Source organism: Somniosus microcephalus, chromosome 2 (assembly GCF_052327205.1).
Source record: "Somniosus microcephalus isolate GS21.2 chromosome 2, FLI_Smic_1.0, whole genome shotgun sequence".
Taxonomy (NCBI): domain Eukaryota; kingdom Metazoa; phylum Chordata; class Chondrichthyes; order Squaliformes; family Somniosidae; genus Somniosus; species Somniosus microcephalus.
Window position 1 is genome coordinate 129,004,400 of NC_140988.1, and position 27,151 is coordinate 129,031,550.

Consider the following 27,151-nt stretch of genomic DNA (forward strand, 5'->3'; position numbering starts at 1 on the left):
GTTTAATTTGCTGGATAACTAGATAGGAACACTTCTAGCGCGGCCAGTACAATTCTAATGTAACTTACGTAAGTCACCTGATTAAATTGCCACAACAGTGGGTGATTTTGCAAACTGCGGAAGCAGTGATAGTGGAAAATTCCACAAAGAACTAATACAGATTTAATTTTCACAAAAATTGCCTTTCGAAAGCAGGCTCTTTAGTTTGAACACAATGGCTTAGATGTATGTGTCAGTGAAACGCTGGTGAGAATGGGATCAAACTTAAGTGCGGAAGCTTTGATGTATTCAATACATTGTGCTTGAACACATTAAAGTGGACAAACCTAGGTGGAACTGAACAAAGGCTTATGAATTGACATTATCCAATCATAAACTTTGCTTAAGACAGTATTTCGCATCTTTAGTTTATGTTATTGTGGCTGTGAAACATTTCCATTAAAGACTCCTGAAAAGATGTGGCTGCCGCCAGGCTTTTACCCAAACAATGCCCGTGCTTTAATATGTTTCTTTTGCATCCTGCTCCTGCAAAAGGGCTGTCACTGTGATGAATGGAAATCCTTTGTAGCCAGTGGCTGGGTCAGAGCTGGCACTTTCATGACCAGCATTACAGACAAGGCCTCCAGCAAGTACAGTTTTGTCTACAAGTATCTCTTGAGCAATAATGATATAGTGTGCTGCACAAATGAAACAAATTATGAATAGTAGAATGACTACATATTTAGTATAAATCTCTGTGTGGATATCTATTTATTTGTAGACTGAGTTTGATTTACATGCTTGTTGATGAATTGCTGGTAAAAATCCATTGGTCCTGGTTGCTCAACCCTGCAAAGATCTTACATTACAGCTTCTTTGTAGATTTTAGAACCCATATATGAACCATCAATCCAGAAATGCCTAATGTCTACAAGTAAGTCCAACTGCTATTGTCAAAGTTATCCGAGTGCCGATTTTCATCTGCATTGCTTCCAAATAATGCCAGAAAATGGGTGCCATGCAGAGTGAAAATGGACACCAATCCCGTTTCCCCATTCAGCTCCTGAAGAGACCAGCATCGAAACATCCTCTATGGCTTTTCTGGTGTCTGCACCCAACTGTGCTAGAAGAGGTTGCAGCAATGTAAATTACATGCACATGAATATCAGAGGGCTCTGCAAACCGAATTTCTCTAATAGCGCTGGATGCAGAACAGAGGTAAACTGCCCCATAAAATCCTGGCGCTACTGCTTCTTGAGCTGCTATTTAGCTGCTAGCTGCGTTAAGTAGTTTTTTTAAATTTATGACCTTTTGAATAAATAATAGTTTTGCTGCTTCAGAAGGTGTTGCTAACTGCTGTTAGTCTGTTACACTTAGTGATGGAGGCTGTGTTTAGTATTGTGCCCACCGATAACACTTTTGCCATATGGCTTAATTGGAGGCAGTCATGGTAAAATAATCACAATTTTCCTTGACAACCACTGAACCCATTTGCCGAGGCCTCTTCTGAGCCATTAACATTGATTCCTGCCACAGAGCAGGAATTCCCCCTTGAATAGAAAGAGAAGCCTCACAGTTAAATCAGCACCCTGATCCCTTTCCCGCATCATTAATCCTCATACCTACACCCTGTTCCTCCATCTACTGCTTGGCACCGCAGAGGTGCCCTCTCATCGGCTCTGTCCAAGGCAGGCTGCAGGGACACTGGTCCCCTGCTTGGATGCTGCTGTCATCCCAGCCATGGCACAACAGCACAAATTTATTCACTGGACAGAACCTGTAAATAGTGGTGAAAGACCACTGATATGCAAATCACAGCATCTGGCAGACATAAATTAAGTTAAAAACATACCAGAATTCCTCAGAAGTTGCTCCAATAAAAGTTCTGCCTATATTTCCGATAAAATTCAAAGATTGCCTAGATCTCCTATGGGGCTTTCATTTTACGTGCCCCTTTAACAATGCTGCTGCCTCCACATGTGCCCAAAGTCTACCCTGTTCATGCTAATGAGGACCCACAGGAAAATCACACACTATTTCAGCACCCCCCCCGCCCACACTAGAGTGCACTTATGGTGTGCTGTGGTCACATTGCTTCCAGACAGCACCAAAAGAGGAGTATTGGTCCTCCCAAACTGAGAGCCATGACTTTACAAAGTGTTACTATTTCATTGAGGTATATTTGGGCAATGAGTATGTGTGGTAGGCAGGAACATTTTAATTCCTTTCAATTAGTTCTTTAATGTGTCTTTAATGATTTATATTTGGTCTGTGATACTTAGAGACTAGAGGGCTCCTTGTGCCAACATATATATGTTTATTACAGTTACAAAAGAAACTACAATACAAGAAGTAAAGAAGTTAAAATACAACGGTTATACTTATAGCATAATCAGTTAAAGACAAGATACAACCTGTTAACATCTACAACGATTCCAGGTGATCGATTTCGAATAGTTTTGTGTTAACATGTGACCAGTCCAGTCTCGCCCCAAGAACATTCTAACATCTATATTCCAAGTCCAGGATTATATACATTAAAAGTACCCTTATTCTTAATGGTCCTTGTGCCATGGGAGGCATCACATCAATCGTGTTCTTTGTGCCTCGCCTAGTAGTCATCTGTTCTATTACCTCACCTGAGATGACATCCAGTACCTGACCTCCCAAGCCTCCCTAAAACCATCCTGTAAACATAAAATAACAAGAATGAATGAATGCCTCCCCAGTGCTCCAAATCAGGCTTAACTAGACAAGATTTCAATCTTTAGCTGTCTAATTAAACTACAATGCTTATAAAGAAAACCTTATTCTAAAATGGAAGCTTTATTCTAAAATGAAAGCTTGCAAAGGCACTTTGCTTACATATTCCTTGTATTTTGCATAGGTATTTCCCATATTCTCACATGCCTGCCCTAAACTTAGCCCACGGGTGCTGACCTATGTTATAAACCATCTCCCACCATGCATGATTCCCAAGGGTAGATGTTCCCTTTTTTGTCAGCATTACAGTGTTTCATATGCATGGCAGTCTTTCAGTATTAGGGTTTTTAAACTACGCAAGTTAGCCAAGAAAATTGTTTCCTTTACTACTTCTCAGCCTTAATCTCCAAGAGCTCCTGGTTACCCCATGTAGCCTTATCTAAGGTTCTCATCTTGTTAGCATCACATACCTATCTCGAGCCATTTGCTCTTCTATAATTTTCATTTGGCCAATACTATACATTGTGATACAGACAAAGAAAATCATAATACATTACACAGAAAGCTACACTGCTCCATATTATAAAGAAATCATGGACTTTAAAGATTCTCCAGCTCTCCTTTTACTCTTAGCCATCTTGTGGATAATTCTTGCTAAGCATTATTTCTCCCTAGCCATCAATTGTCCCAATTTCATTTTTAACTCAAAGGAACCCAACCCTGAATTTTAGAAATCCAAATTCTCTGTCCCTTTTTACTTTCATTTTAATCCCTCTGATAGATACCAGTGTGTTTAACTCTATCCTGATTGTTTCATTAAAAAATGTCAGCTACTCCATGGAGCATGTGTCAGTGCATTGATTAAAAAGTTTTCTTGCTCCCCTGAGCCACATTAACCTTTTTATTTTGTGCTGTTGTCAAGTAACTGAGCATGTCGGAGACCGTTCTTCAATGAATCTTCACCATGCGTTTCCGCATGCTAGTTGCCTCACGCAATGTATCACATTTGCACACACACTATCCCATAACATGTTACATGTGACATCAGATACAAGCCGTTCCTTGGCTTTTCAGGGTAGCTTATCAAAAGATTGGGTGGTTGTCTGGAGGTCTTTGCTTAGCTCTCACTGCATGGTCCCGGTGTCTCGGGTAGTGACCAGGCTATCAAAGGCAGTTTTCCCATTGTTTAGTAGAGGCAAGGACACAAACATTTCCAAGTGAAAGCTATCAATTAACTATTCTCACCTATACTTTTCTTTCTTTCACTTGAATGCACATGGATACCAGATTGCTACCTTTTGGTGCAGTGTGCCCAGGTGATTTATGTTACTCATGGATGCACTCACATCTTTCTCTAACCCCTTTGGATTGATTCCAATTCACCCATTATCACCTAAAAAATTATTGTAGAAAAATTCCCATTTGACGGTATAATTTCCCTGTTTCTATCTTGTATCCTCAATCACTTCCTCTAGTTCAATTTTATACATCCCATTATATTTCCATTTCATCTCATTCTTGAGCCCTAGAGGAACTTTACTCTCCAATACAATATTGCCTTAATATATTTAAAACATAGACCAAATGTACCCACTTGGTCTAAGTTATTAACACATTTTGTTTGTTTATTTTACTTAACCAAACCTCTTTTTGGACCTTTCATTTTCCAAAATAATCGACTATATTGTGCCTGAGTCCATGTTATCATTTCAAAATTATCCCAAATCTAGAGATCAGTATTGTTGAACTGACAGGACTTATCTTTTAAGGGCACAGTCCTATATGAATCCAAATAAGTCAGAATTAGACCACATTTGGACACAATTCATTTTTAAAAAATGTGCTATGATATTTTATTGATTACTAGTAATTTACCATGAATTTTTTTGTTGCAACTTTTTAGATTTTATAAATAACTAGCCATTCAGTATCTTGCACTGAAGGTACTGTGTAATTTTGACTTCAGATACTGTGGAAGGCAGAATCTCAGCACAAAAAGAATGTTTATTTAACAGGAAAATAGCTGAGTTACTCAATTTATGGAAATAATTACATTAGGTATACAAAAAGGGGGCTAAATTCAGTTGATTTGCGCCTCCCGTTAGGGCACTAACGGGGGGCGCATATCAACCAGCGCCTGGGCGCGGCACCATTAACGCCTTCTGCGAAATTCAGCGGGAGGTTAGCGGCCGTGCTGTAGCCGGCGATGACATAATCACCGTGCGCAGAGCCCCGCTCCTGCCCTGGCTGTAATATTGGGTGGCGCCCCTGACTTACCGCCAGACGCTATGTCCGCCGGGGTCAGGGGGGCCTACCTGCGGCTGGGGCTGCGCAAATTAAAGGGGAGGTGGTGGGCAGCCATTTTTGTTGCTGGCTGCCTGCCAGCACCTCTCCCCGGCCCCCATGAAGCCCCCCCGCAGGGTGCCGGCTGCTCCCCGTGAGCCCGGCACTCCTCTTGAGTGCTCGTTTTGCCGGCACTCCCGATCCCTGGTGGTCCAGCTGGGCGCCGGGATGTGCTGTGCCAGGCCCCTCCCCTTTAATAAGGGGAGGAAGGCCTGCAGTACCCAAAGGGGGCGCTACCCAATTTTTACCCCAAAGATTTTGGATTTTCATCAAGGTATTCACTTGTCAGGTAGTTGCTTAAGCAAAGTTGCCCTACTTTGTGAGCAATCTCACACATCTTTGTCTTGAACCAATCATTACTAGTAAAAGAGCCTCAGAAAGGTATTGCTAGATGAGCAAAAACAATGGGGAGGGGGGAATCTACATAGCGAGTGTCACTGTCTGATGTCAGGGTATGCATGCTTAGCACGTTAATGTGAAATTCCTTTTTCTGCTACTTTAATAGATTTCCACCTCCTAGAAGAATAAAAAGTCTCTTTTTCTTTCTCTCTATGCTTCTTACTGTTTCATGTTCCTTTTTTGTTGAAAGGCAAGATGAGAGTGCAATATTGCTTGCAACTGCTACTGAGAGCTCCTGAATCTGCTGCTAAATTGGATAGCGTTAGAAAATCTCATAGGGTGACTGATATAGGCTATTTCACACTCCTCTAATTGAATTTATATACTGTTAACCTGCTCCACACACAAATAAATGATACACTTGGAAAAGTCCAAACATTCCCACACTTCAAGCTTGGTGTGTATCATAACAATAAATTTGATTGGTGAATTTCTTTCTTTTCCTTAACACAACACTCTGACTCAGACCACTGGACAAGCCTATTGGGGACAATTTTCAACTGCCGCCTGCCTGTTTTTCACCTATAAGACGGGTAGTCAGCAGAGGAATATCAGGCGGGAACCTCGGCCACCTCTTAGACACCCAAGGCTGCCTGATGTAATTCAAATGTATCAGGCAGTGAGCGGCCTAACCAGTGGTTTTTAAAGGGACTGCTGGTGGCTGCTCCACAAAAGGGCCCTAGATTGCTTTTACTCTTATTTTTGTGGGCCCAGGAGGAGCAGGAGTGGTTCATTGCGGCCCTTGCTCTCCCTGCTCTGGAATCAGCTCCCTCCCGAACCTGATTATGGTTCAGGCTTCTCGATACCAGCTTCTGTTGAGTGACAAAGCTGCTCGGCAACTTTGTGCCCGTTTTGGGCTGAAGTTGAAAATTCCAACCCGCCCATCCCATCAATTGGTCAGAGTGGCTGGGTTTTTGGGATTGATTGATTGAAGAAATTTATATTCCGTCTTCCAATCATTTATTCATGTTGAGTCTTAAAAAAATGAATATACTGCTCATGAAAGAATACATACTAATTTACAGTAAAAATAGAATTTGTCATTCTTACAATATTGTAAACAGTACAAGATGTTGTTCAATCTGATTTAGTTTAAAATTGAAAATTAGCTTCTGATCACCTTGCTATACTGAACCTTACTGTTGCAATCCAGCTCCTTAGATTACTTCTTCAATATCAGCTCAAGGATTGCAAAACTATTATTGTTTAATAGTAAGCTTACAGCGGGTGATTTTCAACTGCAGGCCTCCCATTTCATGACTGAAAATCAGGCAACTGCCAATTGAAAATTGGGGTTGGTGGCCGCATCTCAACTGCTCTATTGACACCCAACACCTGCCAGATGCAATTTTCATGTGGGTCTGTAAATGGCTGAGCAGCCCGTATGCATCTGGTGGGTGTTGGGCTGGAACAGACTGTAAGCAGGCAGCCTAAATATGCAAGTCGGTGTGTTACGCCAGTTGTAGGATCCTAATTGCAATTTTGCTCTGTACATTTGCAGCAGGCATTAAGTGGCCTAACCAGTGGTCCACAAAGGGACTTCTAGAGGCTGTTCAAAACACGCCACAGGAAATTTCCCACCCACCCTTAAATGTGGCTGGCAGCATGCAAATGAGGCCCTGGCCTCCAAGTATCTTGGGCATTCCACTGGCAAGTAAGGGTACGATAGTATAGTGGTTATGTTACTGGACTAGTAATCCAGAGGCCTGGACTAATAATTCAGAGCTGTGAGTTCAAATCCCACCACGGCAGCTGGGGAATTTAGAATTAAAAAGCTAGTATCAGTAATGGTGACTGGATTGTCAGAAAAACCCAACTACCTGTAGTTCACTAATGTCCTATAGGGAAGGAAATCTGTCTACATGTAACTCCAGACCCACAGCAATGTGGTTGACTCTTAACTGCCCTCTGAAATGGCCTAGCAAGCCACTCAGTTGTACCAAACCTGCTACGACAACATGGGAGTAGCTTCACCACAAGGATTGCAACAGTTCAAGAAGGTGGCTCACCACCACCTTCTCAAAGGCAATTAGGGATGGGCAATAAATGCCGGCCTTGCCAGTGACGCCCACATCCCGTGTGAACCGAATAAATAAATAATAAACTGGCAGGCAGTGCAGCTGCTATGCCGACTTTGCGCCTGTTTTGGGCGAAAATGGAAGATCACTCACACGATATTTACCCCTGTAGATTTGATGTTATTAAGCTATAAAGTACATCACTGGGTGCACTGAGCTTTTGTGTTTGACAAGTAGAGTGTATTCTGTTGCATGTGGATCAACATCACTTTCAATTGGGAAAACATATCTTCTTTTGGAACTGGGACATCATTTGGTGATGACTAATTTTTTTCAGTAATTCAAATTTCAGTGATTGAGAAGGACCACTTGCAAAAGACATTTTTTAACATCAAACCCATAATGTTATTTTATGTTCATCTTCTTAATTGTGCAATTAGCTATTTATTTAATGTTGCTATGGGTATTGCCAGTGTCACTGAGGGAATTCATTTGCATGCATCCCACACCCTCAGCTTTAGTATGGCATGAAATGATGTTTCAATTTTATTTTTTTCAAAGCATCGTCCAGCTGTTACCCTTTAAATAAAAACAGTGGGCTGTGATTGCCCTGTTATATTATTTCATTGAAACATCTCTTGGGTTTTATTGTCATTGCTGTTACCATAGGAGACGAACATTTAGCTTGTTTAGTTATTTTTTAATAAAGGAGATTGAAAAGGGACAACGCCTTCATGAAAAAATATTTGACAAATGTATTTTTGTTGGGTGATGGAGAATTGTCATTTTTGTCACAATTCTATCACACACAAAATAAGTGATGAAGTTTTGATATAATTTAAGTTGTTTGTTTATTTTCAATTGAAAGAAGATTGTTTAAACACTTTTATCTAAAGATGGTACCCCTTTAATCAATACTGCAAATGCATTCAGTTCTCCTTCATGTTTTCATTAATTTGATTCACCTCAAGGTTGGAAATGATACTAAACTTAAACTAGTCACCGCAGTACAAAAAGGATACAGAAGAGGACAACTAGAATGATTGATGGATGGAGTGATTGGATTATGATGAGTGATTACATAAATTGTTCATGTTCTCTTTGAAAAACAGACGGTTGAGAGGTGATATGATTTTTGTTTATAGGATTCTAAAGAGACTGGATAATGTAAACCATGAAGAGCTGTTTCACCTTGTCCAAAACAGTAGAATGAGAGGACACAGTCTGTGCTTGAAAGGGGGTAAATTCAAAACTAACCTGTGGATACAATCTTTCACAAAGCGAGTGGTAAATATATGGAACAAGCTCCCTAAGGAAACGGTAGAAGCATAAGAACATAAGAAATAGGAGCAGGAGTAGGCCAATCGGCCCCTCGAGCCTGCTCCACCATTCAATAAGATCATGGCTGATCTGATCCTAACCTCAAATCTGCTATCACTCTCCATCCCACCCGAACCCATGTGATCTCCCGGGAGAGGCGAAAAACCAGATAAAAAACCCAATGGCTAATTTGGGAGAAAAAATCTGGGAAATTCCTCTCCGACCCATCTAGGCGATCGAAACTCTTCCAGGAGATCACTCTGTCCCTATATTTTCTACAGTACTTACCTTCTGTAAAGGCGATCTCCACCCCAGCCAGGAACAGGAATAAAACCATCTCCTGAAATCTAACAGAATTAGAACACAAGAAGTAGGAGCAGAACCAGGCTACACGGCCCCTGGGCCCGCTCCACTACCCACAGGGCCATGACCATTCCGAACATAGACTCATGTCCAATTTCCTGCCCGCTCCCCATAACCCTTAATTCCCTTTACTTCTAGGAAACTATCTATTTCTGTTTTAAATTTATTTAATGATGTAGCTTCCACAGCTTTCTGGGGCAGCAAATTCCACAAACCTACCACCCTCTGAGTGAAGAAGTTTCTCCTCATCTCAGTTTTGAAAGAGCAGCCCCTTATTTTAAGATTATGCCCCCTAGTTCTAGTTTCACCCATCATCAGTTAGTATTGATTCATTCAGTTGCAAATTAAATAGATTTCTGTCAGAAAATATTATTTTGGGATACAGTATATATGAATAATTTGAGACATGACATATGCTAAGTATAGCATGCTTGGGTGCAACAGGTGACTTTGGACCTATGGTTCCAAAAGCTTTCCACCACTGGGGGTTTTCGTCACCTCATGTCTGTGTCCATTGTAGACTAATTGATAGAGATTGATTGGTCAATAACTCCATTATTGTTCGATCATGCAACAGCAAGGATAATATAAAGTGATTTAAATGGACCTTGTCTAGCAATTCCACACATTTAGAATACACTAATTTGTGAGTGAACAGCCCAAAATTTCAAAAATATATACCAAACCCCAGAAACCTTTTTTTAAAGAATGGAAGTAATTTTTTTTGTTGCTACCTGCTCCTGTGTCTTATGACATGGAGGTATTACTTATTAAGCTTCAGTATGTATTTTAATTAACAGCAATCTAATATCTGATGGCTACCCTAACTGAAACTAATAATAAATGTAGTTCCAATGAAAGTGAATGCATTTTAATAAATGGTTTCTTAAAAATATAAGGGAAAAATTGAGTCGCGCCCCCTTTGAATTGCTAACTTCAGCGCCCCGGAAAAATTAGCACCCCCGCGACCGAAATTGAGTGGTAGCGCCCCAAGAGGGAAGCGGGGTGCTACTGGAAGCACCCCGCCTCCCTGTTGGGGCGCTGCGAGGGAATATCGCAGCACTATGTGCTGCGGCACATTTGGCTGCAGTATTGCAGGCCTTCCTCCCCTTCTTAAAGGGAAGGGGCCTTGCGCAGCGCGACCCGGGGCCCAGCTGGGCCACCGGGGATCGGGAGTGCTGGCAAAAGAGCCCGGCACTCAAGAGACGTGCCGGGCTCAAGGAGAGCAGCCGGCACTCCGCGGGGGGCGGGTCAGGAGGCTGGGGACGGCAGCGGAGGCAGGTGCTGGCAGGCAGCCAGCAACAAAAATGGCTGCCCGGCACCTCACCTTTAAATAGCGCTGCCCCGGCCGCAGGTGGGCCCCCCTGACCCCATTGGACATAGCGTCCGGCGTCATCGCCGGCGACACAGCGCCGCGGGGCACTAATGGTTACCGCCGCAGCTAACCTCCCGCTGAATTTTGCGGGAGGCATTGGCGGCGATGCGCCCGGGCGCTAGTTGCTTTACTCTTAGGGCGCTAACGGGTGGCGCAAAGCAATTCTCGCCCATAATCTTAAAAAAATTGCAATACCGAGAGGTTAAAACCTATTACTAAGCATTGTATTACTATTGAAGGGCCAAAAATTTACAGCCCTTCTAGTGCACCCCCACCATAACCCCAGTGGCAATGCGCCTGAAGGGCCACAAAATGGAGCATCCACCCACCCCTAACAAGGTCAGTGGTGTGAGAATAGGGCAGGGCTGAGCATGGGATTCCCAATGTTGGGAGTTACTGTGCTCTGGCCTATCAGTTGGCGGGTGGATCATCAGTGGCTAGTAGGCTGTTCTGTGATGGTTGTAGGGTCTACCTTTCGGGGGTTTAGGCCTGGACCAGCAAGTTGCACCAAAGATGAAGCGTTTGGTGAAAATTGGGCTTCCTAAATGTACCCCTAATGATGTGGGTGCTGGCCACTGCCATGTTAATTAAGGGATGAGCCCCTGACCTCATGAACTTCAGCAGATCAGCACTGGAGGTCACAGGTGGGAGTATCACAGCAATTACACCCCCCATTTTATTTTATTGTCCATTTTGTTCAATTAACAATTTATTAACAAGATTCATTTGAGCTATCGATTATTTCATCTAATGTCGATACTTTATAAATATGAAATTGCTTCTTAAAATAACTTTTTTGGTTATGCTTGACCATTTTGCTGGTTGTAACTAACAGATTATATTGCAGAATAGCAAGGATTTCTTGTGTCTCCTTCGTTATGAGTGTATATATGAAATTAGACACATACATTTTATGGCTAAGCATATCTTGCACAGTGCATTGTGGAAACATGTCTGCTTTGGGGAGTGTAGTGGTCATGATATAAAAGGCAATGTGATTGATATAGCAGCAGATCTGACATTTCATAGCAGACACAGGTGACGTCATGTTATCAACAAACATACTAAGAAAATTAAGGGTGAGACACAATAGAAGACCTCCAAAGATTCCTTTGTTCCCTTCTCCCTATTCTTCCCCTCCTTATGTTTTCTCTTTGCCTAATATACCTCTTTGAGGCATTTGACCAAATCTAAATGGTAATATTCCCAGTAATCACTATGGCACCCTCTGTAGTGTATGTGCCTTTAAGGCAGAACTACTTTTACAGCTCCTGTATACTGTAGTACCGGCAGTGACCACACCAGTATATAAGCTTTGCGAATGCCTCTGTACCCCCAGTCTAGAGACTACCCTCCTCCAGTAAAGACCTGTTATTTGTTAATGTACAGCATCCGTGTGATTATTTAATAATAGCATATCCACTGAACCACGGATCCAACAGTGGCGATGAGTGTCGATTCGAATCTACCTGCAACATAAAAAGAAAAAATAGGCGAGGCCAGGAACACGGGCGTCGACCACGAGCAACCGCCCAGCAGAGATCCAACTTCGCAGGGGAGGCTGTGGAGAGCCGGGCTTGGTTCCCCAGCCACAACGAGCAGTAAGAGACCAACGACAGGTCCAGCGCAGACCCTTCCCGAGCAACGGCGGCTGGAGCTGACCGACGGCGGAGAGAGAGCCGAGCAGCGTCGACGGGGTAAGACAGACGGTGAAGAGCGCAGGGCGCAGCCGGGGGTTGAACACTGAGCGGTGTCGAGGAAAATAAAACAAACCGAAGAGAGAGAGGGTAGGAAACAGCCGGGTTCTAGACTGAGCGGCGTCGAAAAATATAAAAAGAAGAACGCGCAGAGCACAGCCAGTGCTCACGGGCTGAACAGGGTCCACGGGGCGAAGAAAGGGGAGACGCCATTGAGCCGCGGAGAAGAAGGAAGAGCGCGGGAGGCGCCATTGAGCCACGGAGAAGAAGGGAGAGCGCGGGAGACGCCATTGAGCCGCGGAGAAGAAGGAAGAGCGCGGGAGATGCCATTTTTAGAAGCCGCAGCGGAGAAGAAGGGCGAGCGCGGGAAGGAAGGAAAGCGCGGGAGACGCCATTTTGTGCCAGCGGAGAAGAAGGGGAAACGCGGGAGGCGCCATTTGTGATAGTTAACGCACACCCAAGGATGCCGAAGAGTGGCAGTATCTCTACGTTCGACAATGAAGTCGAAGATTGGGCGACATATGTGGAATGTATTGAGGTGTACTACAGGGCGAATGAAGTGCCAGATGCTAATAAAGCACTGGTTCTGTTAAATTCCATGGGTGCAAAAACTTATGGGTTACTGCGAAATCTAATAACCCCAGAGAAGCCGGTAAACAAGAATTTTGAAAGCATACTAGAAATCCTACAGGACCACTTAAAACCTACACCGCTGCTGATAGCAGAACGATTTAAGTTCCATAAAAGGAACCAACACAAATACGAAAGCAATGCTGAGTACCTAACGGAACTGCGCAAGCTATCGAAACACTGCCAGTTTGGAGCGGGACTAGCAGACACGTTAAGGGACAAGTTTGTGTGTGGGCTACAAAGTGAAGGAACCCAGAAACGGCTTCTATCAGAAAAGGACCTTACGCTGGACAAAGCTTTCAATATGGCAGTATCACACGAAGCAGCCGCAAGTGGCGCTGCAGAGATACAACGGAGACCACAAGAATACGGCACCAATGAAATGTCCTATGGAACAAGGAAGTGCTATCGCTGCGGCAGAACAACACATGACCAGAAAGATTGTTGGTTCAAGGACCAAGTGTGCAGACAGTGTGGGAAAGCAGGACACATAGCAAGAATCTGCAGGTCTGGGAAGAAAACCAACAGTAAGAAATCTCCACAGGAGAAGTACAAAAAGGTACACCAGGTGATGGACAGTGGTTCAGACGAACAGAAAAGTGACACAGACTCCGGAAGCAAGGAGCTGGGTTGTCTGAAACTACATAAGGTAACCAAAATGGAGGATCACCAGACTATCTGGGTTACACTCAAGATAGACGGAGTCCAAGTGGAAATGGAATTGGACACAGGGTCAGCTCTAACAGTCATAAATCAAAGAGACTACAAGCGGCTATTTTCACACATACCCTTGAAAGCTACAGAGATTGTCTTGAAGACGTATACGGGGCAAAAAGTCTACCCCAAAGGAAAAATAAGGGTGAAAGTGACATATAAAGGCCAGGAAATACCTAAAATGGTTATATATGTATTGCCAAATGGAGGACCACCACTGCTAGGACGTGAATGGATCCGGAAGATACAATTAGATTGGCATTCCATACAGGCACTGAAGGTTGAGGCCAAAAAGGATGACGACGTCACACCTGGACGACTGTCAAAAATGCTAACTGACGCAAAAGAAGTGTTCCAGGAGGGACTAGGAACACTAAAAGGCATAACAGCAACGATTAAAATAGAGGAAAATGCAGGCCCAAAGTTTCTGAAGGCCAGACCAGTGCCTTATGCGATCAGACCAGCTGTTGAAGCAGAGCTGGAAGGGTTGGAACATTCAGGAGTACTGTCCAAAGTGGACTGGAGCGAGTGGGCTACACCCATCGTTGCTGTAATGAAGAGGTCGTTGAGTAATACGCCTGGGGAACCAAAGAAGGTCCGCATCTGTGGGGATTTTAAGGTGACAGTGAACCCAGTCCTTCACACGGTGCAAAATTCGCTTCCACGAATTGAGGATATTTTCGCCTCGCTATCTGGAGGTAAACGCTTCACCAAAATTGATCTAGCCCAGGCGTACTTGCAAATGGAGGTAGAAGAAGCTTCGAAACATTACCTTACGATCAACACTCATATAAAGGTCTCTATCAATACAACCGGCTGGTGTTTGGAGTAGCCTCGGCTCCGGCTATCTGGCAAAGGGCTATGGATCAGGTCCTGCAAGGGATTCCAGGGACCCAGTGTTATTTGGACGACATCCTGGTCACGGGCGAAAATGACGGTGATCACCTCGCCAACTTGGAGAAGGTGCTCACCAGATTAAAGGAGTATGGGCTACGAGCTAATCGCCACAAGTGCGAGTTTTTCCAGAACCAGATCTCGTATTGTGGCCACGTCATCGATGAAGAGGGGTTACATAAGTTCCCTGACAAGATTGAGGCAGTAGTCAAGGCTCCAGCACCGGAAAATGTGTCGCAACTGAGGTCGTTCCTCGGGCTGGTAAACTACTACCACAAGTTCTTACCAAATTTGTCTACGGTATTACACCTGCTGAACACCCTACTGCAAACAGGGGTACCATGGAAGTGGGATGACGAACGTAGACGAGCTTTCCAGAAGTGTAAAGAATTGATCACATCAAAAAAGGTGTTGGCCCATTTCAACCCAGCACTACCAATTCGTTTGGCATGTGATGCATCACCCTACGGCATTGGAGCGGTGCTGTCGCACAAATTCCCAGACAGGTTGGAGAGGCCAGTAGCCTTTGCGTCTCGGTCACTAACCTCAGCCGAGCGCAACTACGCCCAGATTGACAGGGAGGCCCTCAGCCTAGTATGGGGAGTAAAAAAATTCAACCACTATCTGCATGGGCAGAAGTTCACCTTGCTGACTGACCACCAACCACTTGTCTCCATCTTTAATCCTAAGAAGGGCGTTCCAGTGATGACTGCACAGCAGTTACAAAGATGGTCCCTGTTTCTCGGGGCGAATCAATATGAAATAGAATATAAAGGCACGAAATAGCATGGGAACGCTGATGGGCTATCGCGCCTGCCACTGCCTACTGTGGAGGAAGCACCAACAGTGGATCCTATCGAGATATGTTATTCGTCAATAATTGAACGATTGCCAGTAACAAACGCGGATATAGAGAAGGAGACCCGCAATGATACGACGCTGTCACGGGTATATGAATTGATGGTGAGGGGATGGCCAACACATGGCGACTCACTGTTGCCAGCATTCTCATCCAGAAGAGAACAGCTGTTAGTATGCCAGGGGACAGTGATGTGTGGATCCAGAGTGGTGATTCCACCCAAGTTAAGGGAGAGAGTGCTAAATGAGCTACATGAAGGTCATCTGGGGGGAGTGAAAATGAAAAGCCTTGCTAGGGCTTATGTGTGGTGGCCGGGAATCGATCAACAAATCGAAGACCTAACTAAGAGCTGCTTAGGATGCCAGAAGGTCCAAAATGCACCACCACATGCCCCTCTACACCCATGGGAGTGGCCCTCCTCTCCATGGCAACGGGTGCATATTGATTTCGCTGGTCCATTCATGGACTCCATGTTCTTAATAGCAGTGGATGCTCATTCAAAGTGGCCTGAGGTGATAAAAATGTCTTCAACCACTGCAGAGAAAACGATTGCAGTCCTACGGACCATATTTGGCAGAAACGGTTTGCCAGAGCAGATTTGCTCTGATAATGGACCACAGTTTGTGTCTGACGAGTTCCAAAAATTCATGAAAAGGAATGGGGTAAGGCATTACACATCCGCCCCGTATCATCCAGCCACCAATGGATTGGCTGAGAGGTTCGTACAAACCTTTAAGAAGGCGATAAAGGCCATGTGCAACGATGAAATTCCACTACAGCATAAGATGGACAATTTCTTATTAGCCTACCGAAACGCGACACATGCAGTTACCAACCAGACCCCTGCCATGATGTTCTTTAACCGAAGGTTGAGATCTCGTCTGGACTTGCTCAGACCAAATGTGCGAAGAAATGTTGAGGACAAACAATTCCAGCACATCAATGAGAAGCCGACAAGGAGCTTCAATGTAGGGCAACCAGTCTTGGCCCGTGACTGTCGAACAGAGACGTGGCAACCCGGAACGATATGTACAAGGCAGGGGCCATTAATGTACACAGTGGATGTCGGGGAGAACATTGTGAGACGCCACGTCGATCAGATCTTAGCGTCACAGGAACGCGTCAACCCCATGTCTCGAGTACCTGGGGATGAACCCGCCATACCGGTAGCATCTACTTCAGACCCAGTAGCAGTGGAACCCGATGAACTGCCCGATGAAAAGGTGTCAGAATCGCCTCTGCACCAAGAACAAGAACCTCTGGAAAGGTGCTATCCCGAAAGGGTCAGGAAGCCGCCCCAAAGACTGAATCTATAAATGGACTTTTGTTGTTTAATGTACATGTTGAAATGTTAATTGTTATTTGAATATTAGGGGTATTACTAATCTAAAAGGGGAGGAATTGTAGTGTATGTGCCTTTAAGACAGAACTACTTTTACAGCTCCTGTATACTGTAGTACCGGCAGTGACCACACCGGTATATAAGCTTTGCGCATGCCTCTGTACCCCCAGTCTAGAGACTACCCTCCTCCAGTAAAGACCTGTTATTTGTTAATGTACAGCATCCGTGTGATTATTTAATAATAGCATATCCACTGAACCACGGATCCAACACCCTCCTCTCTGTCCAAGGCTGATTGTCCAGAGTGGGGTTCAGCATTGCTTTTACTTTCAGTTCTCTGCTGACCTCATCCAATGTCCTGATTCAGACAGTGCTCCAGTTATGGATTGGAGTATTTCTGGTTCACATTGTGCTTACTTCAAGTCCTAGCACACACGCAAATACAAGCACGCCATATATACTAAGGGTGCCAATTCATCTTTCTACTGGATCGAGCTTTGGAAATATTAAAATATTTTTATTAGCAAATCAGAAGTCAAAGGTTAAAAAACCTGATTATAATCCCACAGCTAGAGCATCATTCTTCATATGCCAACAGAGAGTATGAATACATTCCCCACACTGTTCTATAAGGGATATTGGCATTTACATCTACACCTCCAGGGATCCAATTCAGAGATGCCTCTCCCCACTTCAGTCTGAATGGATGTTGCCTCGCTGAATTGACAGATGATAAGAATCAAATCAAATCAACTTTTATTGTCATTGTTAGTGCACAAGTGCAGTACAACGAAATGTAGGCTTGCGGCTCCCGAGAGTGTACATTTAGATTAAGACATTTAAACATTCAACATACATTTGGCTTGTAATACATTAACATAAACATAACCATAATAAAGTGCATTGGCAGATGTGCAGGCTTTAGAGTTTATTTGTGGAGTTCAGTAGGATGACAGCCCTGGGAAAGAAGCTGTTCCTAAATCTGGTCGTACGGGTGCGAATGCATCTGTAGCGTCTCCCAGATGGCAGGAGGGCGAACAGACTGTGGCTGGGGTGGGTAGGGTCTTTGATGATGGACCGTGACCTCCGTAAACAGCATTTCTGGCATATGTACTCTATGGTCGGTAGCCGGGTGCCGGTAATGCGTTGGGCAGTTTTGACTACCCACTGCAGGGCTTTCCGGTCATAGTAACTACAGCTGCCATACCATACTGTGATACAGTTCATCAGGATGCTCTCTATTGTGCAGCGGTAGAAGTAAAATTCTCCAGGTGCTGGAAACACTCAGTAGATCAGACAGCATCTCTGGAGAGAGAAACATCGAGTTCACCTTTCAGGTCAATGAACTTTTGGCAGAACAGTTCTGTGTGTCCATTCACACTGGAAAATTTTAAAGTAAGTCAACATAAACCTGAAACAATTCGAATTGGACAAAATCTGAGCATTTGCAAATGAACACAACATAGAGAAATTTTGAATGTGGTTAAACCCAGCGTGCATGTGCATTCACACACAAAAACCTCTTGGTTATTACTATATACAGATGGGATAAAGCAATATTAACGCTAAAGCTGATATGCTATTAATTTTAACGTTAATTTTATGATCAATAATGTAATAATGCCTGATTTAATTACACTAGAAGATGCAGAAACTCTCTTGAGATTCTGTCTCTCAAGCAAAACAGACAGTAAAATCTCACAAAATTTGCCCTTTAATAAAGACATGAAAAAGAATACAAATGTGTTTTGAAGCCAGCCCAGCTAGTGTGACTATGCTTGCGTCCACTGAGTTCTCTCACCTGGATAGCTGCAGATATTCTCATCATCGATCATCATTGTGGCAACATCTGTAGTTTCCATTTACTACTGAGTGGAGCACAAGCTCAGTAAAACAATATGCTGTTTCATTTTATGTGGTTACTGGTTATTGCCTTCCCTCCAAAAGATTTATTCTTTGCTGCATAACTAAAATATGTGACACATGTTCCATATTTAATTTCAAATTTTGAGTGTGCATTTCGAGTGGGTGACCTTTTTAGAGGCTCAGTTAACCAACACAGGGAGCCTAAGGGATTTGAAAATGTGTCTGATACATTCTATATGATCACAAATATCATGAATTGATGTGCACAAAATCCAGCCTTGTTAGACAACAGCAATCAACTCCAGTAACTAATTGCCAAACGGTGATGTATCTTAATATTCTACTTACTGGGAGATCACCATATCTATATATATAAATCGGTACATCTGTCCTTCTGTCCTTCTGTTTGTCTGTCATCGCGTGTGCGTCTGGCGGGCTATGCGCTCGATACCTCCAAAGAAAGCTTACGCTTCCGAGACGGTTTTAAGCGTATTTACGTTTCGGCCGGGCTAAAATCGCGCCCGCGGTACCCCAAAAACCTTCAACATTCCGCTCATTAGCATCTCATTATCCGCTCATTAGCGACAGAGTGACCTCGAGCTCGACCAATCGTACGCCGGGTTGCTGGCGTGTGCCGCCGGGCCAATCGGTGCGTGTGTGGCCGGGCCTTATCGTTCTGAACCGAGGTGAGTCGCCGCCATCTTGATTCCAAACTTTTCCTTTCTTTTTCCCGCTTTCTGCGTCTTAAAAAAAAACGTTGCTTTTAAAACACATATTGTTTTTTTAAAAAATGATTTAGAAAGTAATTAACTTATCTAATCTCATTAATTTTCCTACCTTTCCCCGTTTTTCCAGGTAGGCCTAGAAGCCTCGGCGTCTCCTCCGCACCCACGCCCGAGCTAGGCACCTCCCGGCCCCACTCGAAGGCTGGAGGGCCGAGCCTCAGCCCAGCGCCGCTAGGGTGCGCGCGCAGCAGGAGCTGAGACGCGGCGTCTCTCTCTGACTCGGCCGGGGGGCGGGGCTTGCTGAGCGTCGATGGTTACCCTGGCAACCGGCCCCGCCCGTCTCGCACAGCCGCAATCGGCGGTCTTCACCTCGGGGGGGGGGGGGCGCGACCCTCGGGGGGGGGGGCCGCGACCCTCAGGGGGGGCCGCGCGCGCAGCAGGAGCAGCTGAGACGCGGCGTCTCTCTCTCTGGCTCGGCCGGGGGGCGGGGCTTGGTCAGCGTCACGGTTACCCTGGCAACCGGGCCTGCCGGCCGAGCCAGAGAGAGACGCCGCGTCTCAGCTCCTGCTGCGCGTGCAATCGGCGGTCTTCACCTCGGGGGGAGGAGGGGGGCCGCGACCCTCGGGGGGGGGGGCCGTGACCCTCGGTGGGGGGGCGCGACCCTCGGGGGGGGGCCCCCGCCCTCCCCCCCGCCCTCCCTTCCAGCCCCCCCGCCCTCCCTTCCCCCCCCGCCCTCCCCCTCCCTTCCCCCCCGCCCTCCCTTCCCCCCCTCCCTTCCCCACCGCCCTCCCTTCCCCCCCGCCGTCCCCCCCGCCCTCCCTTCCCCCCCGCCCTCCCCTCCCCCTCCCCTCCCACCCTCCCCTCCCTCCCTCCCCTCCCCTCCCTCCCTCCCCTCCCCTCCCCTCCCTCTCTTCCCCCCAGTCGCTCTCTCTCTTCCCCCCAGTCGCTCTCTCTCTTCCCCCCAGTCGCTCTCTCTCTTCCCCCCAGTCGCTCTCTCTCTTCCCCCCAGTCGCTCTCTCTCTCTCTTCCAACAACAACATTCCCTCGAAAAAGCCTCGGCACCGCCGGGCACTTCAGCTAGTCTTAAATAGATCAGTTCCTCAGTTTAGATGTGACGGTTCCACGAACAAAAAAGTAAAATTTTGTGTTATGTTATAAGAAGCACTGTTTCCCTAGAAAGTAACGTTTTGTTTTCTTTAAGCAGTAAATCTCACAAGTGTCTGATTTCCAGGAGGGAAAACCAACTAACCAGCTGCAGAATTGGCTAATTACAGTAGACTTTAGAAAGAGTATAGAAGGGATAATATGTTATTGAAGAATGTTGGAGAGCCAACATTTTGTGCTCACAGATCATCGGCTTTCAAATTGGCTTTCACAAGGGCATCCATGTGAGGTCATGATTACTGTCCATCTTGGGCTGGGCACACCGTGCACCAAAAGCACTTTAGGGGACATTATCCTGTTCCTGTGCCTGGGATATGTGTTCCTCTCTGTCCACCTTTCCGCTGTGTGTTGCACCCAAATGATCCTAGGCACTTTCCTACAGGTAGGAGGAAAGATCAGATAGAATCATTCTGAACTACAGCTACTCTCCTCCTACAGCACTGGCAGAAGATTGGGAAATTGATTGACTGTGGCCTGCACAGCCAGGCATCATAGCCTAGATTTTCAGATCAGGTTAACGCCAACTTTAAAATAACACTGGCATTAAAATAACACACATTGAAAAATCTAGGCTAGTGTGTAAAGACCAACCAAAGGGGAGGGGACAAGATAAATACTTGACAAAAGAAATGATGTCTGTCTCTGAAAATTGTTCATGTTATCTGAGCAGAAGAGCACCTCATGGATTGATGAGCTGTTAAATATTTTCTGCCGTGTCTGCATCAATCAATGATAAAACAGGGATATTTAGGCATGAGTTTTGGTATGAGTTCATCTCTCGTGGGGCTGGTGATTCATTCTAAATGTGCTAACTTATGCAACTTGTTTTTTTTATTGTTTTTAGAATGGCTTCACTCCACTCTACATGGCTGCCCAGGAAAATCACCTTGAAGTTGTGAGGTTCCTGCTGGAGATTGGGGCTAACCAGAGCACAGCCACCGAGGTAGGTGACTCTACACTGATGCTTCATTCAATGAGCACTTGTAGACTAACAAGCGACCATTTCTTTAGACTCCATTACTGAAATTAACATTGAAATGTTGGAAGCATTTCCTCCCAGTCATTCATGGATTTTATCAGTGACAATTCACCAAACCTTAAAAAAATGTAAAAAGCTAAACGTGCAAGGGCAGGTCTAACTAATGGCAGATGGCGTTAGCTGCCCTGCCGCAGCAAATTATGGCCCACTATTGTTAATGCAGACTGGATAGAAGAGGAGTGTCCAGTTAAAGATCATTAATTTGCATATGTCGCAATTAATTTAATCCCAGTTCATATTGTTAACTTGAAGTTAAATTGAGGAGTTCTGTCTTTCTCCCCATGCCTACCAAATGTCCATATATCAAATTAAGATAGAAGTGACAGATTTCCTGTTGATTAAGAAGTAGAAGATGAAACTTTAAAAAAATTACAGTGCTTGAGGTCTTTTTGCATTCTTTCATTATGACTATTTTACCTACATAACAACAGTTACTGCACACCTAAGTAGGGCTTGAGTTTGAAGAACTTTGAGATGTTTCTGAGAGACATGATAACTATCTCTCTTAGTGACTAGAAGCAAAAGAAAAATAGGAACAATTTCTAATTTTCCTAACATTCAGTTACATGTTATTTTAAAGTCTCACCTGTTAAGGAAGGTGTTCAATTATCTTGCATATAAACTGGCACCTAAAGGTAAGCCCTTGGGCTATGAAATCCAATGAGTCTTGTCAGATGAACTAAATCATTTCATGTAAATTTCAGTATGGCATATTGGACATTTATATGTGCTTTCCCAAATGTGACTTGAGGCAAGTTCTTATGGACCACAGAACCCAATCAGTTATTTAGTTTCATGTAGCAAGATGGAGTGGGTTTAGGGAGAGAGTTCCTCTGTCTAGGGAGTATTGTTACTGATTGAATATTGCTCTGGGATGGAGTGAGATATAAAGATCTTTTTCACTGGAACTGCCAAAGAGAAAACTACTATGCATCCTCCATGAAAATATGAGGTGGGCAACATAATCTTAGATGAAAGGGCTACCACTGAATCTCTGAGTCAGGCGGTCGTTGGTTCAAGCTCCACTGCAGGAGTTGAGCACATAATCTCGGCTGACACTTCAGTGCAGGTAATGTTTCCCCTCTTTTTTTTTGGGTGCGTGGCCCATTCAAATTTCCGCGCATCCGCGGATTTTCCATTCAAAAGCTGGTGAGCCAGCTGCATGAGACCTCCAGAGCACTGCGCAGCTGCACAGCTTAACGGGAATATTGGAAGGAGATGCCATCTTTCGGATGAGATGTTAAACCAAGTCCTGCCTGCCTGTTTAGATGAATGTAAAACATCCCATAGCACTATTCAAAGAGCAGGGAGTTCTCCCCAGTGTCCTGGCCAATGTCTATCACTCAAGCAACATCAGCAAAACAGATTGAATGGTCATTTATCTAATTGCTGTTTGTGACACTGTGTGCAAATCGGCTGCCGTGTTCCACACAGCAAAGTGCCACAAACAGCAATTAATCGGCTACATAACAACAGTGATTACATTTCAAAAGTACTTCTTTGACTATGAAGTGCTTTGGAATATTCTGAAAACAACAAAGGTGTTGTATAAAAAGTACTTTTGCTTTCTTCTCTCAATAATGCCACACTGATCCCAGCTGCAAATGATCACCTCTGCTTCATACTTGCCCAGAATGACATGGCTGAGGTCAGGAACTTAACATGCGAAGCATTACAAATACAAACCAGCTTTCCACTAGTCCATGGCACACCATGCATTGCCCAAATAACATATTACAACCTAAATATAACCCTTAAACATCCATAATTGTCATTAAGGTTTTCTTAACTATAACAATGGGGTTTTCTGATGGAGAAACGTTCTTCTTGGCCATCATCAATGCTTCTGCATGATTGACAGAAAACAAAGGGAGAGATGATTTTGCTGGTTTCCATTCAAAACTGAGCATCCCTTTAAAATATGCTACTGCCTATTCAGCAGCCTGACTAAGAGCAACTTGCATCATTAGTACACAACAGTGACAAGAAATTCAAATAGTAGCTGATGTGACACTGTAACAAGTTTGCCTAACAGCTCTTCTGACCAATCCGCAGATGGAGGAGGGGTCAGGACCTGACCTTCCCAACTTCCTGTGGGCACAGGAAGGAAGTGAATAAAGACTTGCATGTTGGCAGTCAGGTTTGAGAAACGCCTGAGGATACTTAGAAGACCTCTTGTTTAAGTCAAATACGATGACCCACTGATATGGGAAAGCACAATTTTTTTAAAATTTTGTATCATTATGCAAAGATAAGTTGTACTGATTGAACTAAGTGGATCTGACTTTGACTGCTGTCCTGCATGTTCACTTTACTGTAAAATAAAGCAGTTGAACAATTCATATCAGCCTTGCCTCACCTAGTGTTAACTCGGTCTGCTTTTGGAGAGATTGAAGAAATACATGTTTACAAGGCTGTCCAGATCACAAGAGGATGCTATTGTTACATTCCTAGTTATGCTATCATACAAGTGGATAGCGGAGAGTGTGAGTCAACTGCCACAAAAGTAAAACACTCAAACTGCTTACTGAAGTAACTGATGCCACTGAACTGAAGAAGGTATCTGTGGCAGATCCAAATTTGTAACAGGCTACAACTCAAAGGAGGACAATCATAAACAAGTGGAACAAGTGATTACCATGGGGGAAGTGAATCGCAATAGTAATAGGGGATTCCACAGACTGGGAATAGACAGGTGCTATTGTAGCCACAGTTGAGAATCTCAGATGGTGTGTGCAAGGGTAAGAGGGTGGTTGCAAAAGATTTTGGAAAGGGAAGGGGAATAGCTGAAAGTCATAATGCATATTAGAAGCAATGACAGAGATAGGAATAGAATTGAGGTCCTGGAAAGGGAGCTTCAGCAATTAGGAGGTAGATTTTTTTAATTCATTCACGGGATGTGGACGTCACTGGCAAAGGCCAGCATTTATTGCCCATCCCTTCTTGAATACAACTGAGTGGCTTTGCTGGGCCACTTCAGAGGGCAGTTAAGCATCAACCACATTGCTGTGGGTCTGGAGCTCGAGTCAATTATAGGCCAGACCTGGTAAGGACGGGAGATTTCCTTCCCTAAAGGACATTAGTGAATCAGATAGGTTTTTACGACAATTTGGTAGCTTTTTGGTCACTGTTACTGATACTAGCTTTTTAATTCCAGATTTATTTAATGAATTTAAATTCCCCAACTGCTGTGGGATTTGAACTCAAGGGCAGGAATTTAACTCAGGAGTCGGGTAGGAGGCAGGACTACAACTTTCGGGGTTGTAGTCCCACCTCCATCGAGATGCGGTCAATTCACATGATTTTAACCTGATTGACCTTGTTCAGCAGGCCAATTAAGGGCAACCCGGCAACAGGTGACGACACAGACTGAAATTTCATCTGTCAAGAGCTTTTGACAGATGAAATATCAGCGTTTCACAGCTGTTTGAAGCTGTCAAACACTGACAGTCTTACTTCTAACCTGAGTCCTTCTCCACAGACTCAGTTAGAAATCTCTCCTGCACAGAAAGCTGCAGGCTGTCACTTTTGACAGTTCGCAGCAATTCTGCTTTCTGTGCCAGTGAGATGAGGGACTCCCGGAACCTAAAGGAAGGAAGGCTGAAAAGGTAAAAAAAGGTATGTAAAACGTATTTAATCACTTTAGACACACCAAACACACTTACCTTTGCACTCATGCACACATCACTCACCTGAACACCGACATCTCGACCCCTCCAAGTCCTTCAACCCGACGGCCCGCCTCCTCTAATTTGGCGTGGTTTGGAACCGTCAGGAATCCCACACTTCAACATCAAAAATAGGGATTAGGCTAAAAACTGCCTGTTAACTACCTGTTAACAGGCAGTTAATTGGCACTAATCCCTTCCCACCTCGGTAGGCGAGTCCCAGTGCGGGGCGGATACCCGCCTCCTTTGAAACTGGCATGGAGGCGGGTTTGGGTGCGGGAAGGGGTCAGGACCCCTGATTTCGGGATTTTAACCCCCCGCATGCCTCCAATCCCGACTCCATGGCACAATGAAAATCCTGCCCCATGTCTCTGGATTATTAGTCCAGGCCTCTAGGATTACTAGTCCAGTAACATAACCCCTATGCTACCGTAGCCATTTTTAAAGAGTAGGACCTTAAGGATAGTGATTTCAGGATTAGTCCCAGTGCAACATGCAAGAATAAGATAAGAGAGATAATTGTGTGGCTGTAGAAGGGAAGAATTCAGATTCTTGGGCCATTGGGAGCAGGTCTGTATAAAATGGATGAACAGGGACCAATATCCTCATGATAACTAGTGCTGTGCAGAAGATTTAAACTAAAAAAAGAGGGTGGCAGTATTAATGAAAGATTTATTACAGCACTAAAATATAAGGATGATGATGGTGCAGGGGATAGTGAAAAAGGTGAATTGTAGTTAAGGAATAAGAAGGGAACTATTACCATGCTGGTAATTTATTATAGATTGCTGAACAGGGGAAAGGAGATAGAGGGGGGCAGAAATTTTGGAGTGACACCTTAAATGCAAGAAAATAGGGCCGGTTCCTTTATTATTATAGATATATAATGGTCTGACCACCTGATTTCCTAATATTTGCTATATTCAGGTGAACCAGTGCACCTGGGCACCGACCCAAGAATATCTCCTCCACTAAGTCTACTTTTTTCTGTCAAACTTTAGGAATGATGTCAAAGCTATGTTAGGGGGTGGGGGCGGGGTTGAGGAAGAGATTTACTAAAGTGATATGAGGAACGAGAAACTGGGGCTCATTTCATTAGATCAGAGAAGGTTAAGTGGAGATCTGATGCAGGTGTTCAAATGTACAAAAGGCTCTGATCAGGTAAAAAGAGAAAAAAATATGCACTGATCAATGAATTGGTAACTGCAGGACATAAATTTAAGATCATCATAAGAATGAAGGGAGAGATTCAGAGAATCTTTTTGCACAAGGGGCTGTTAGGACATGGAATGCCGTGTCAGAAACTGTGGTGGATGCAAGTCCGCAATGCTTTTAAAAAGGAAAGTGGATACATTTTTGAGGGGTAAAGTATTTAAAAGAGTATGGGGAAAGGGCAGGGAAATGGGGCTAAGGGAATCATTGTTTCAGAGAGCCACTGCAGGTGTGATTGGCTAATTGGCCTCCATCTATGCTGTAAAACTCTGATTCTATTACAGATACCCATGGGACTGAGACCTGCAGGCACCATTTGTACTTGCCCCTAGGTTATGGTGAACCAATGTGGGTTAGAATTTTAATAAAGTACAGAGCATAGCAAAACATGCTCCAGGCCTCCTATTAATCAGTCAGATAAATGGTAAATAGCCTCTGCATTAACTGATTCAGTCAAGCTATGCATTTTGGGTAATGCAAGATGGGAAATTGGTTTGTGCACAAAGGAGGCCTTCTGTTTCTCTAGGTAGTTTGTTGATTAGCGCGTGATTGGTGTTTGTTTTTAACATTTGCACAATTGCAAATAAAAGTTAAAGACTGAGGGCTAAAAATTCAGGGGGCTAGCGCCACCAGATTCGGGGGACAAAAATGACGGCCGCTGCACTTCTGCCCGCTGCTGGCGGGTCCCACGGCGGCCGCCATTTTTGGGTGGCCAGCAGTGCTGCCGATGTCGCTGCTGGCCAAAATTATGTAGATGATGCAGATTGTGACGTCAGTGGGTGTGTAACACTCACTTGACGCCCGATCTGTGAGTTTCAACTTGACCCTCCACTTACCGGCA

General features: G+C 44.4%; 1 protein-coding gene across 33 annotated transcripts in view; it reads left to right on the forward strand.

Annotated features, from left to right (window-relative positions):
• ank2b (ankyrin 2b, neuronal) overlaps window positions 1–27,151 on the forward strand; it is a 1,120,520-nt gene that overhangs the window by 784,670 nt on the left and 308,699 nt on the right. For all 33 annotated transcript variants that reach the window (XM_085962266.1, XM_085962253.1, XM_085962237.1 and 30 more), the window contains one exon: window positions 21,236–21,334. In XM_085962266.1, coding sequence (XP_085818392.1) covers window positions 21,236–21,334 — 99 coding nt within the window. The remainder of the gene's footprint in view (window positions 1–21,235; window positions 21,335–27,151) is intronic.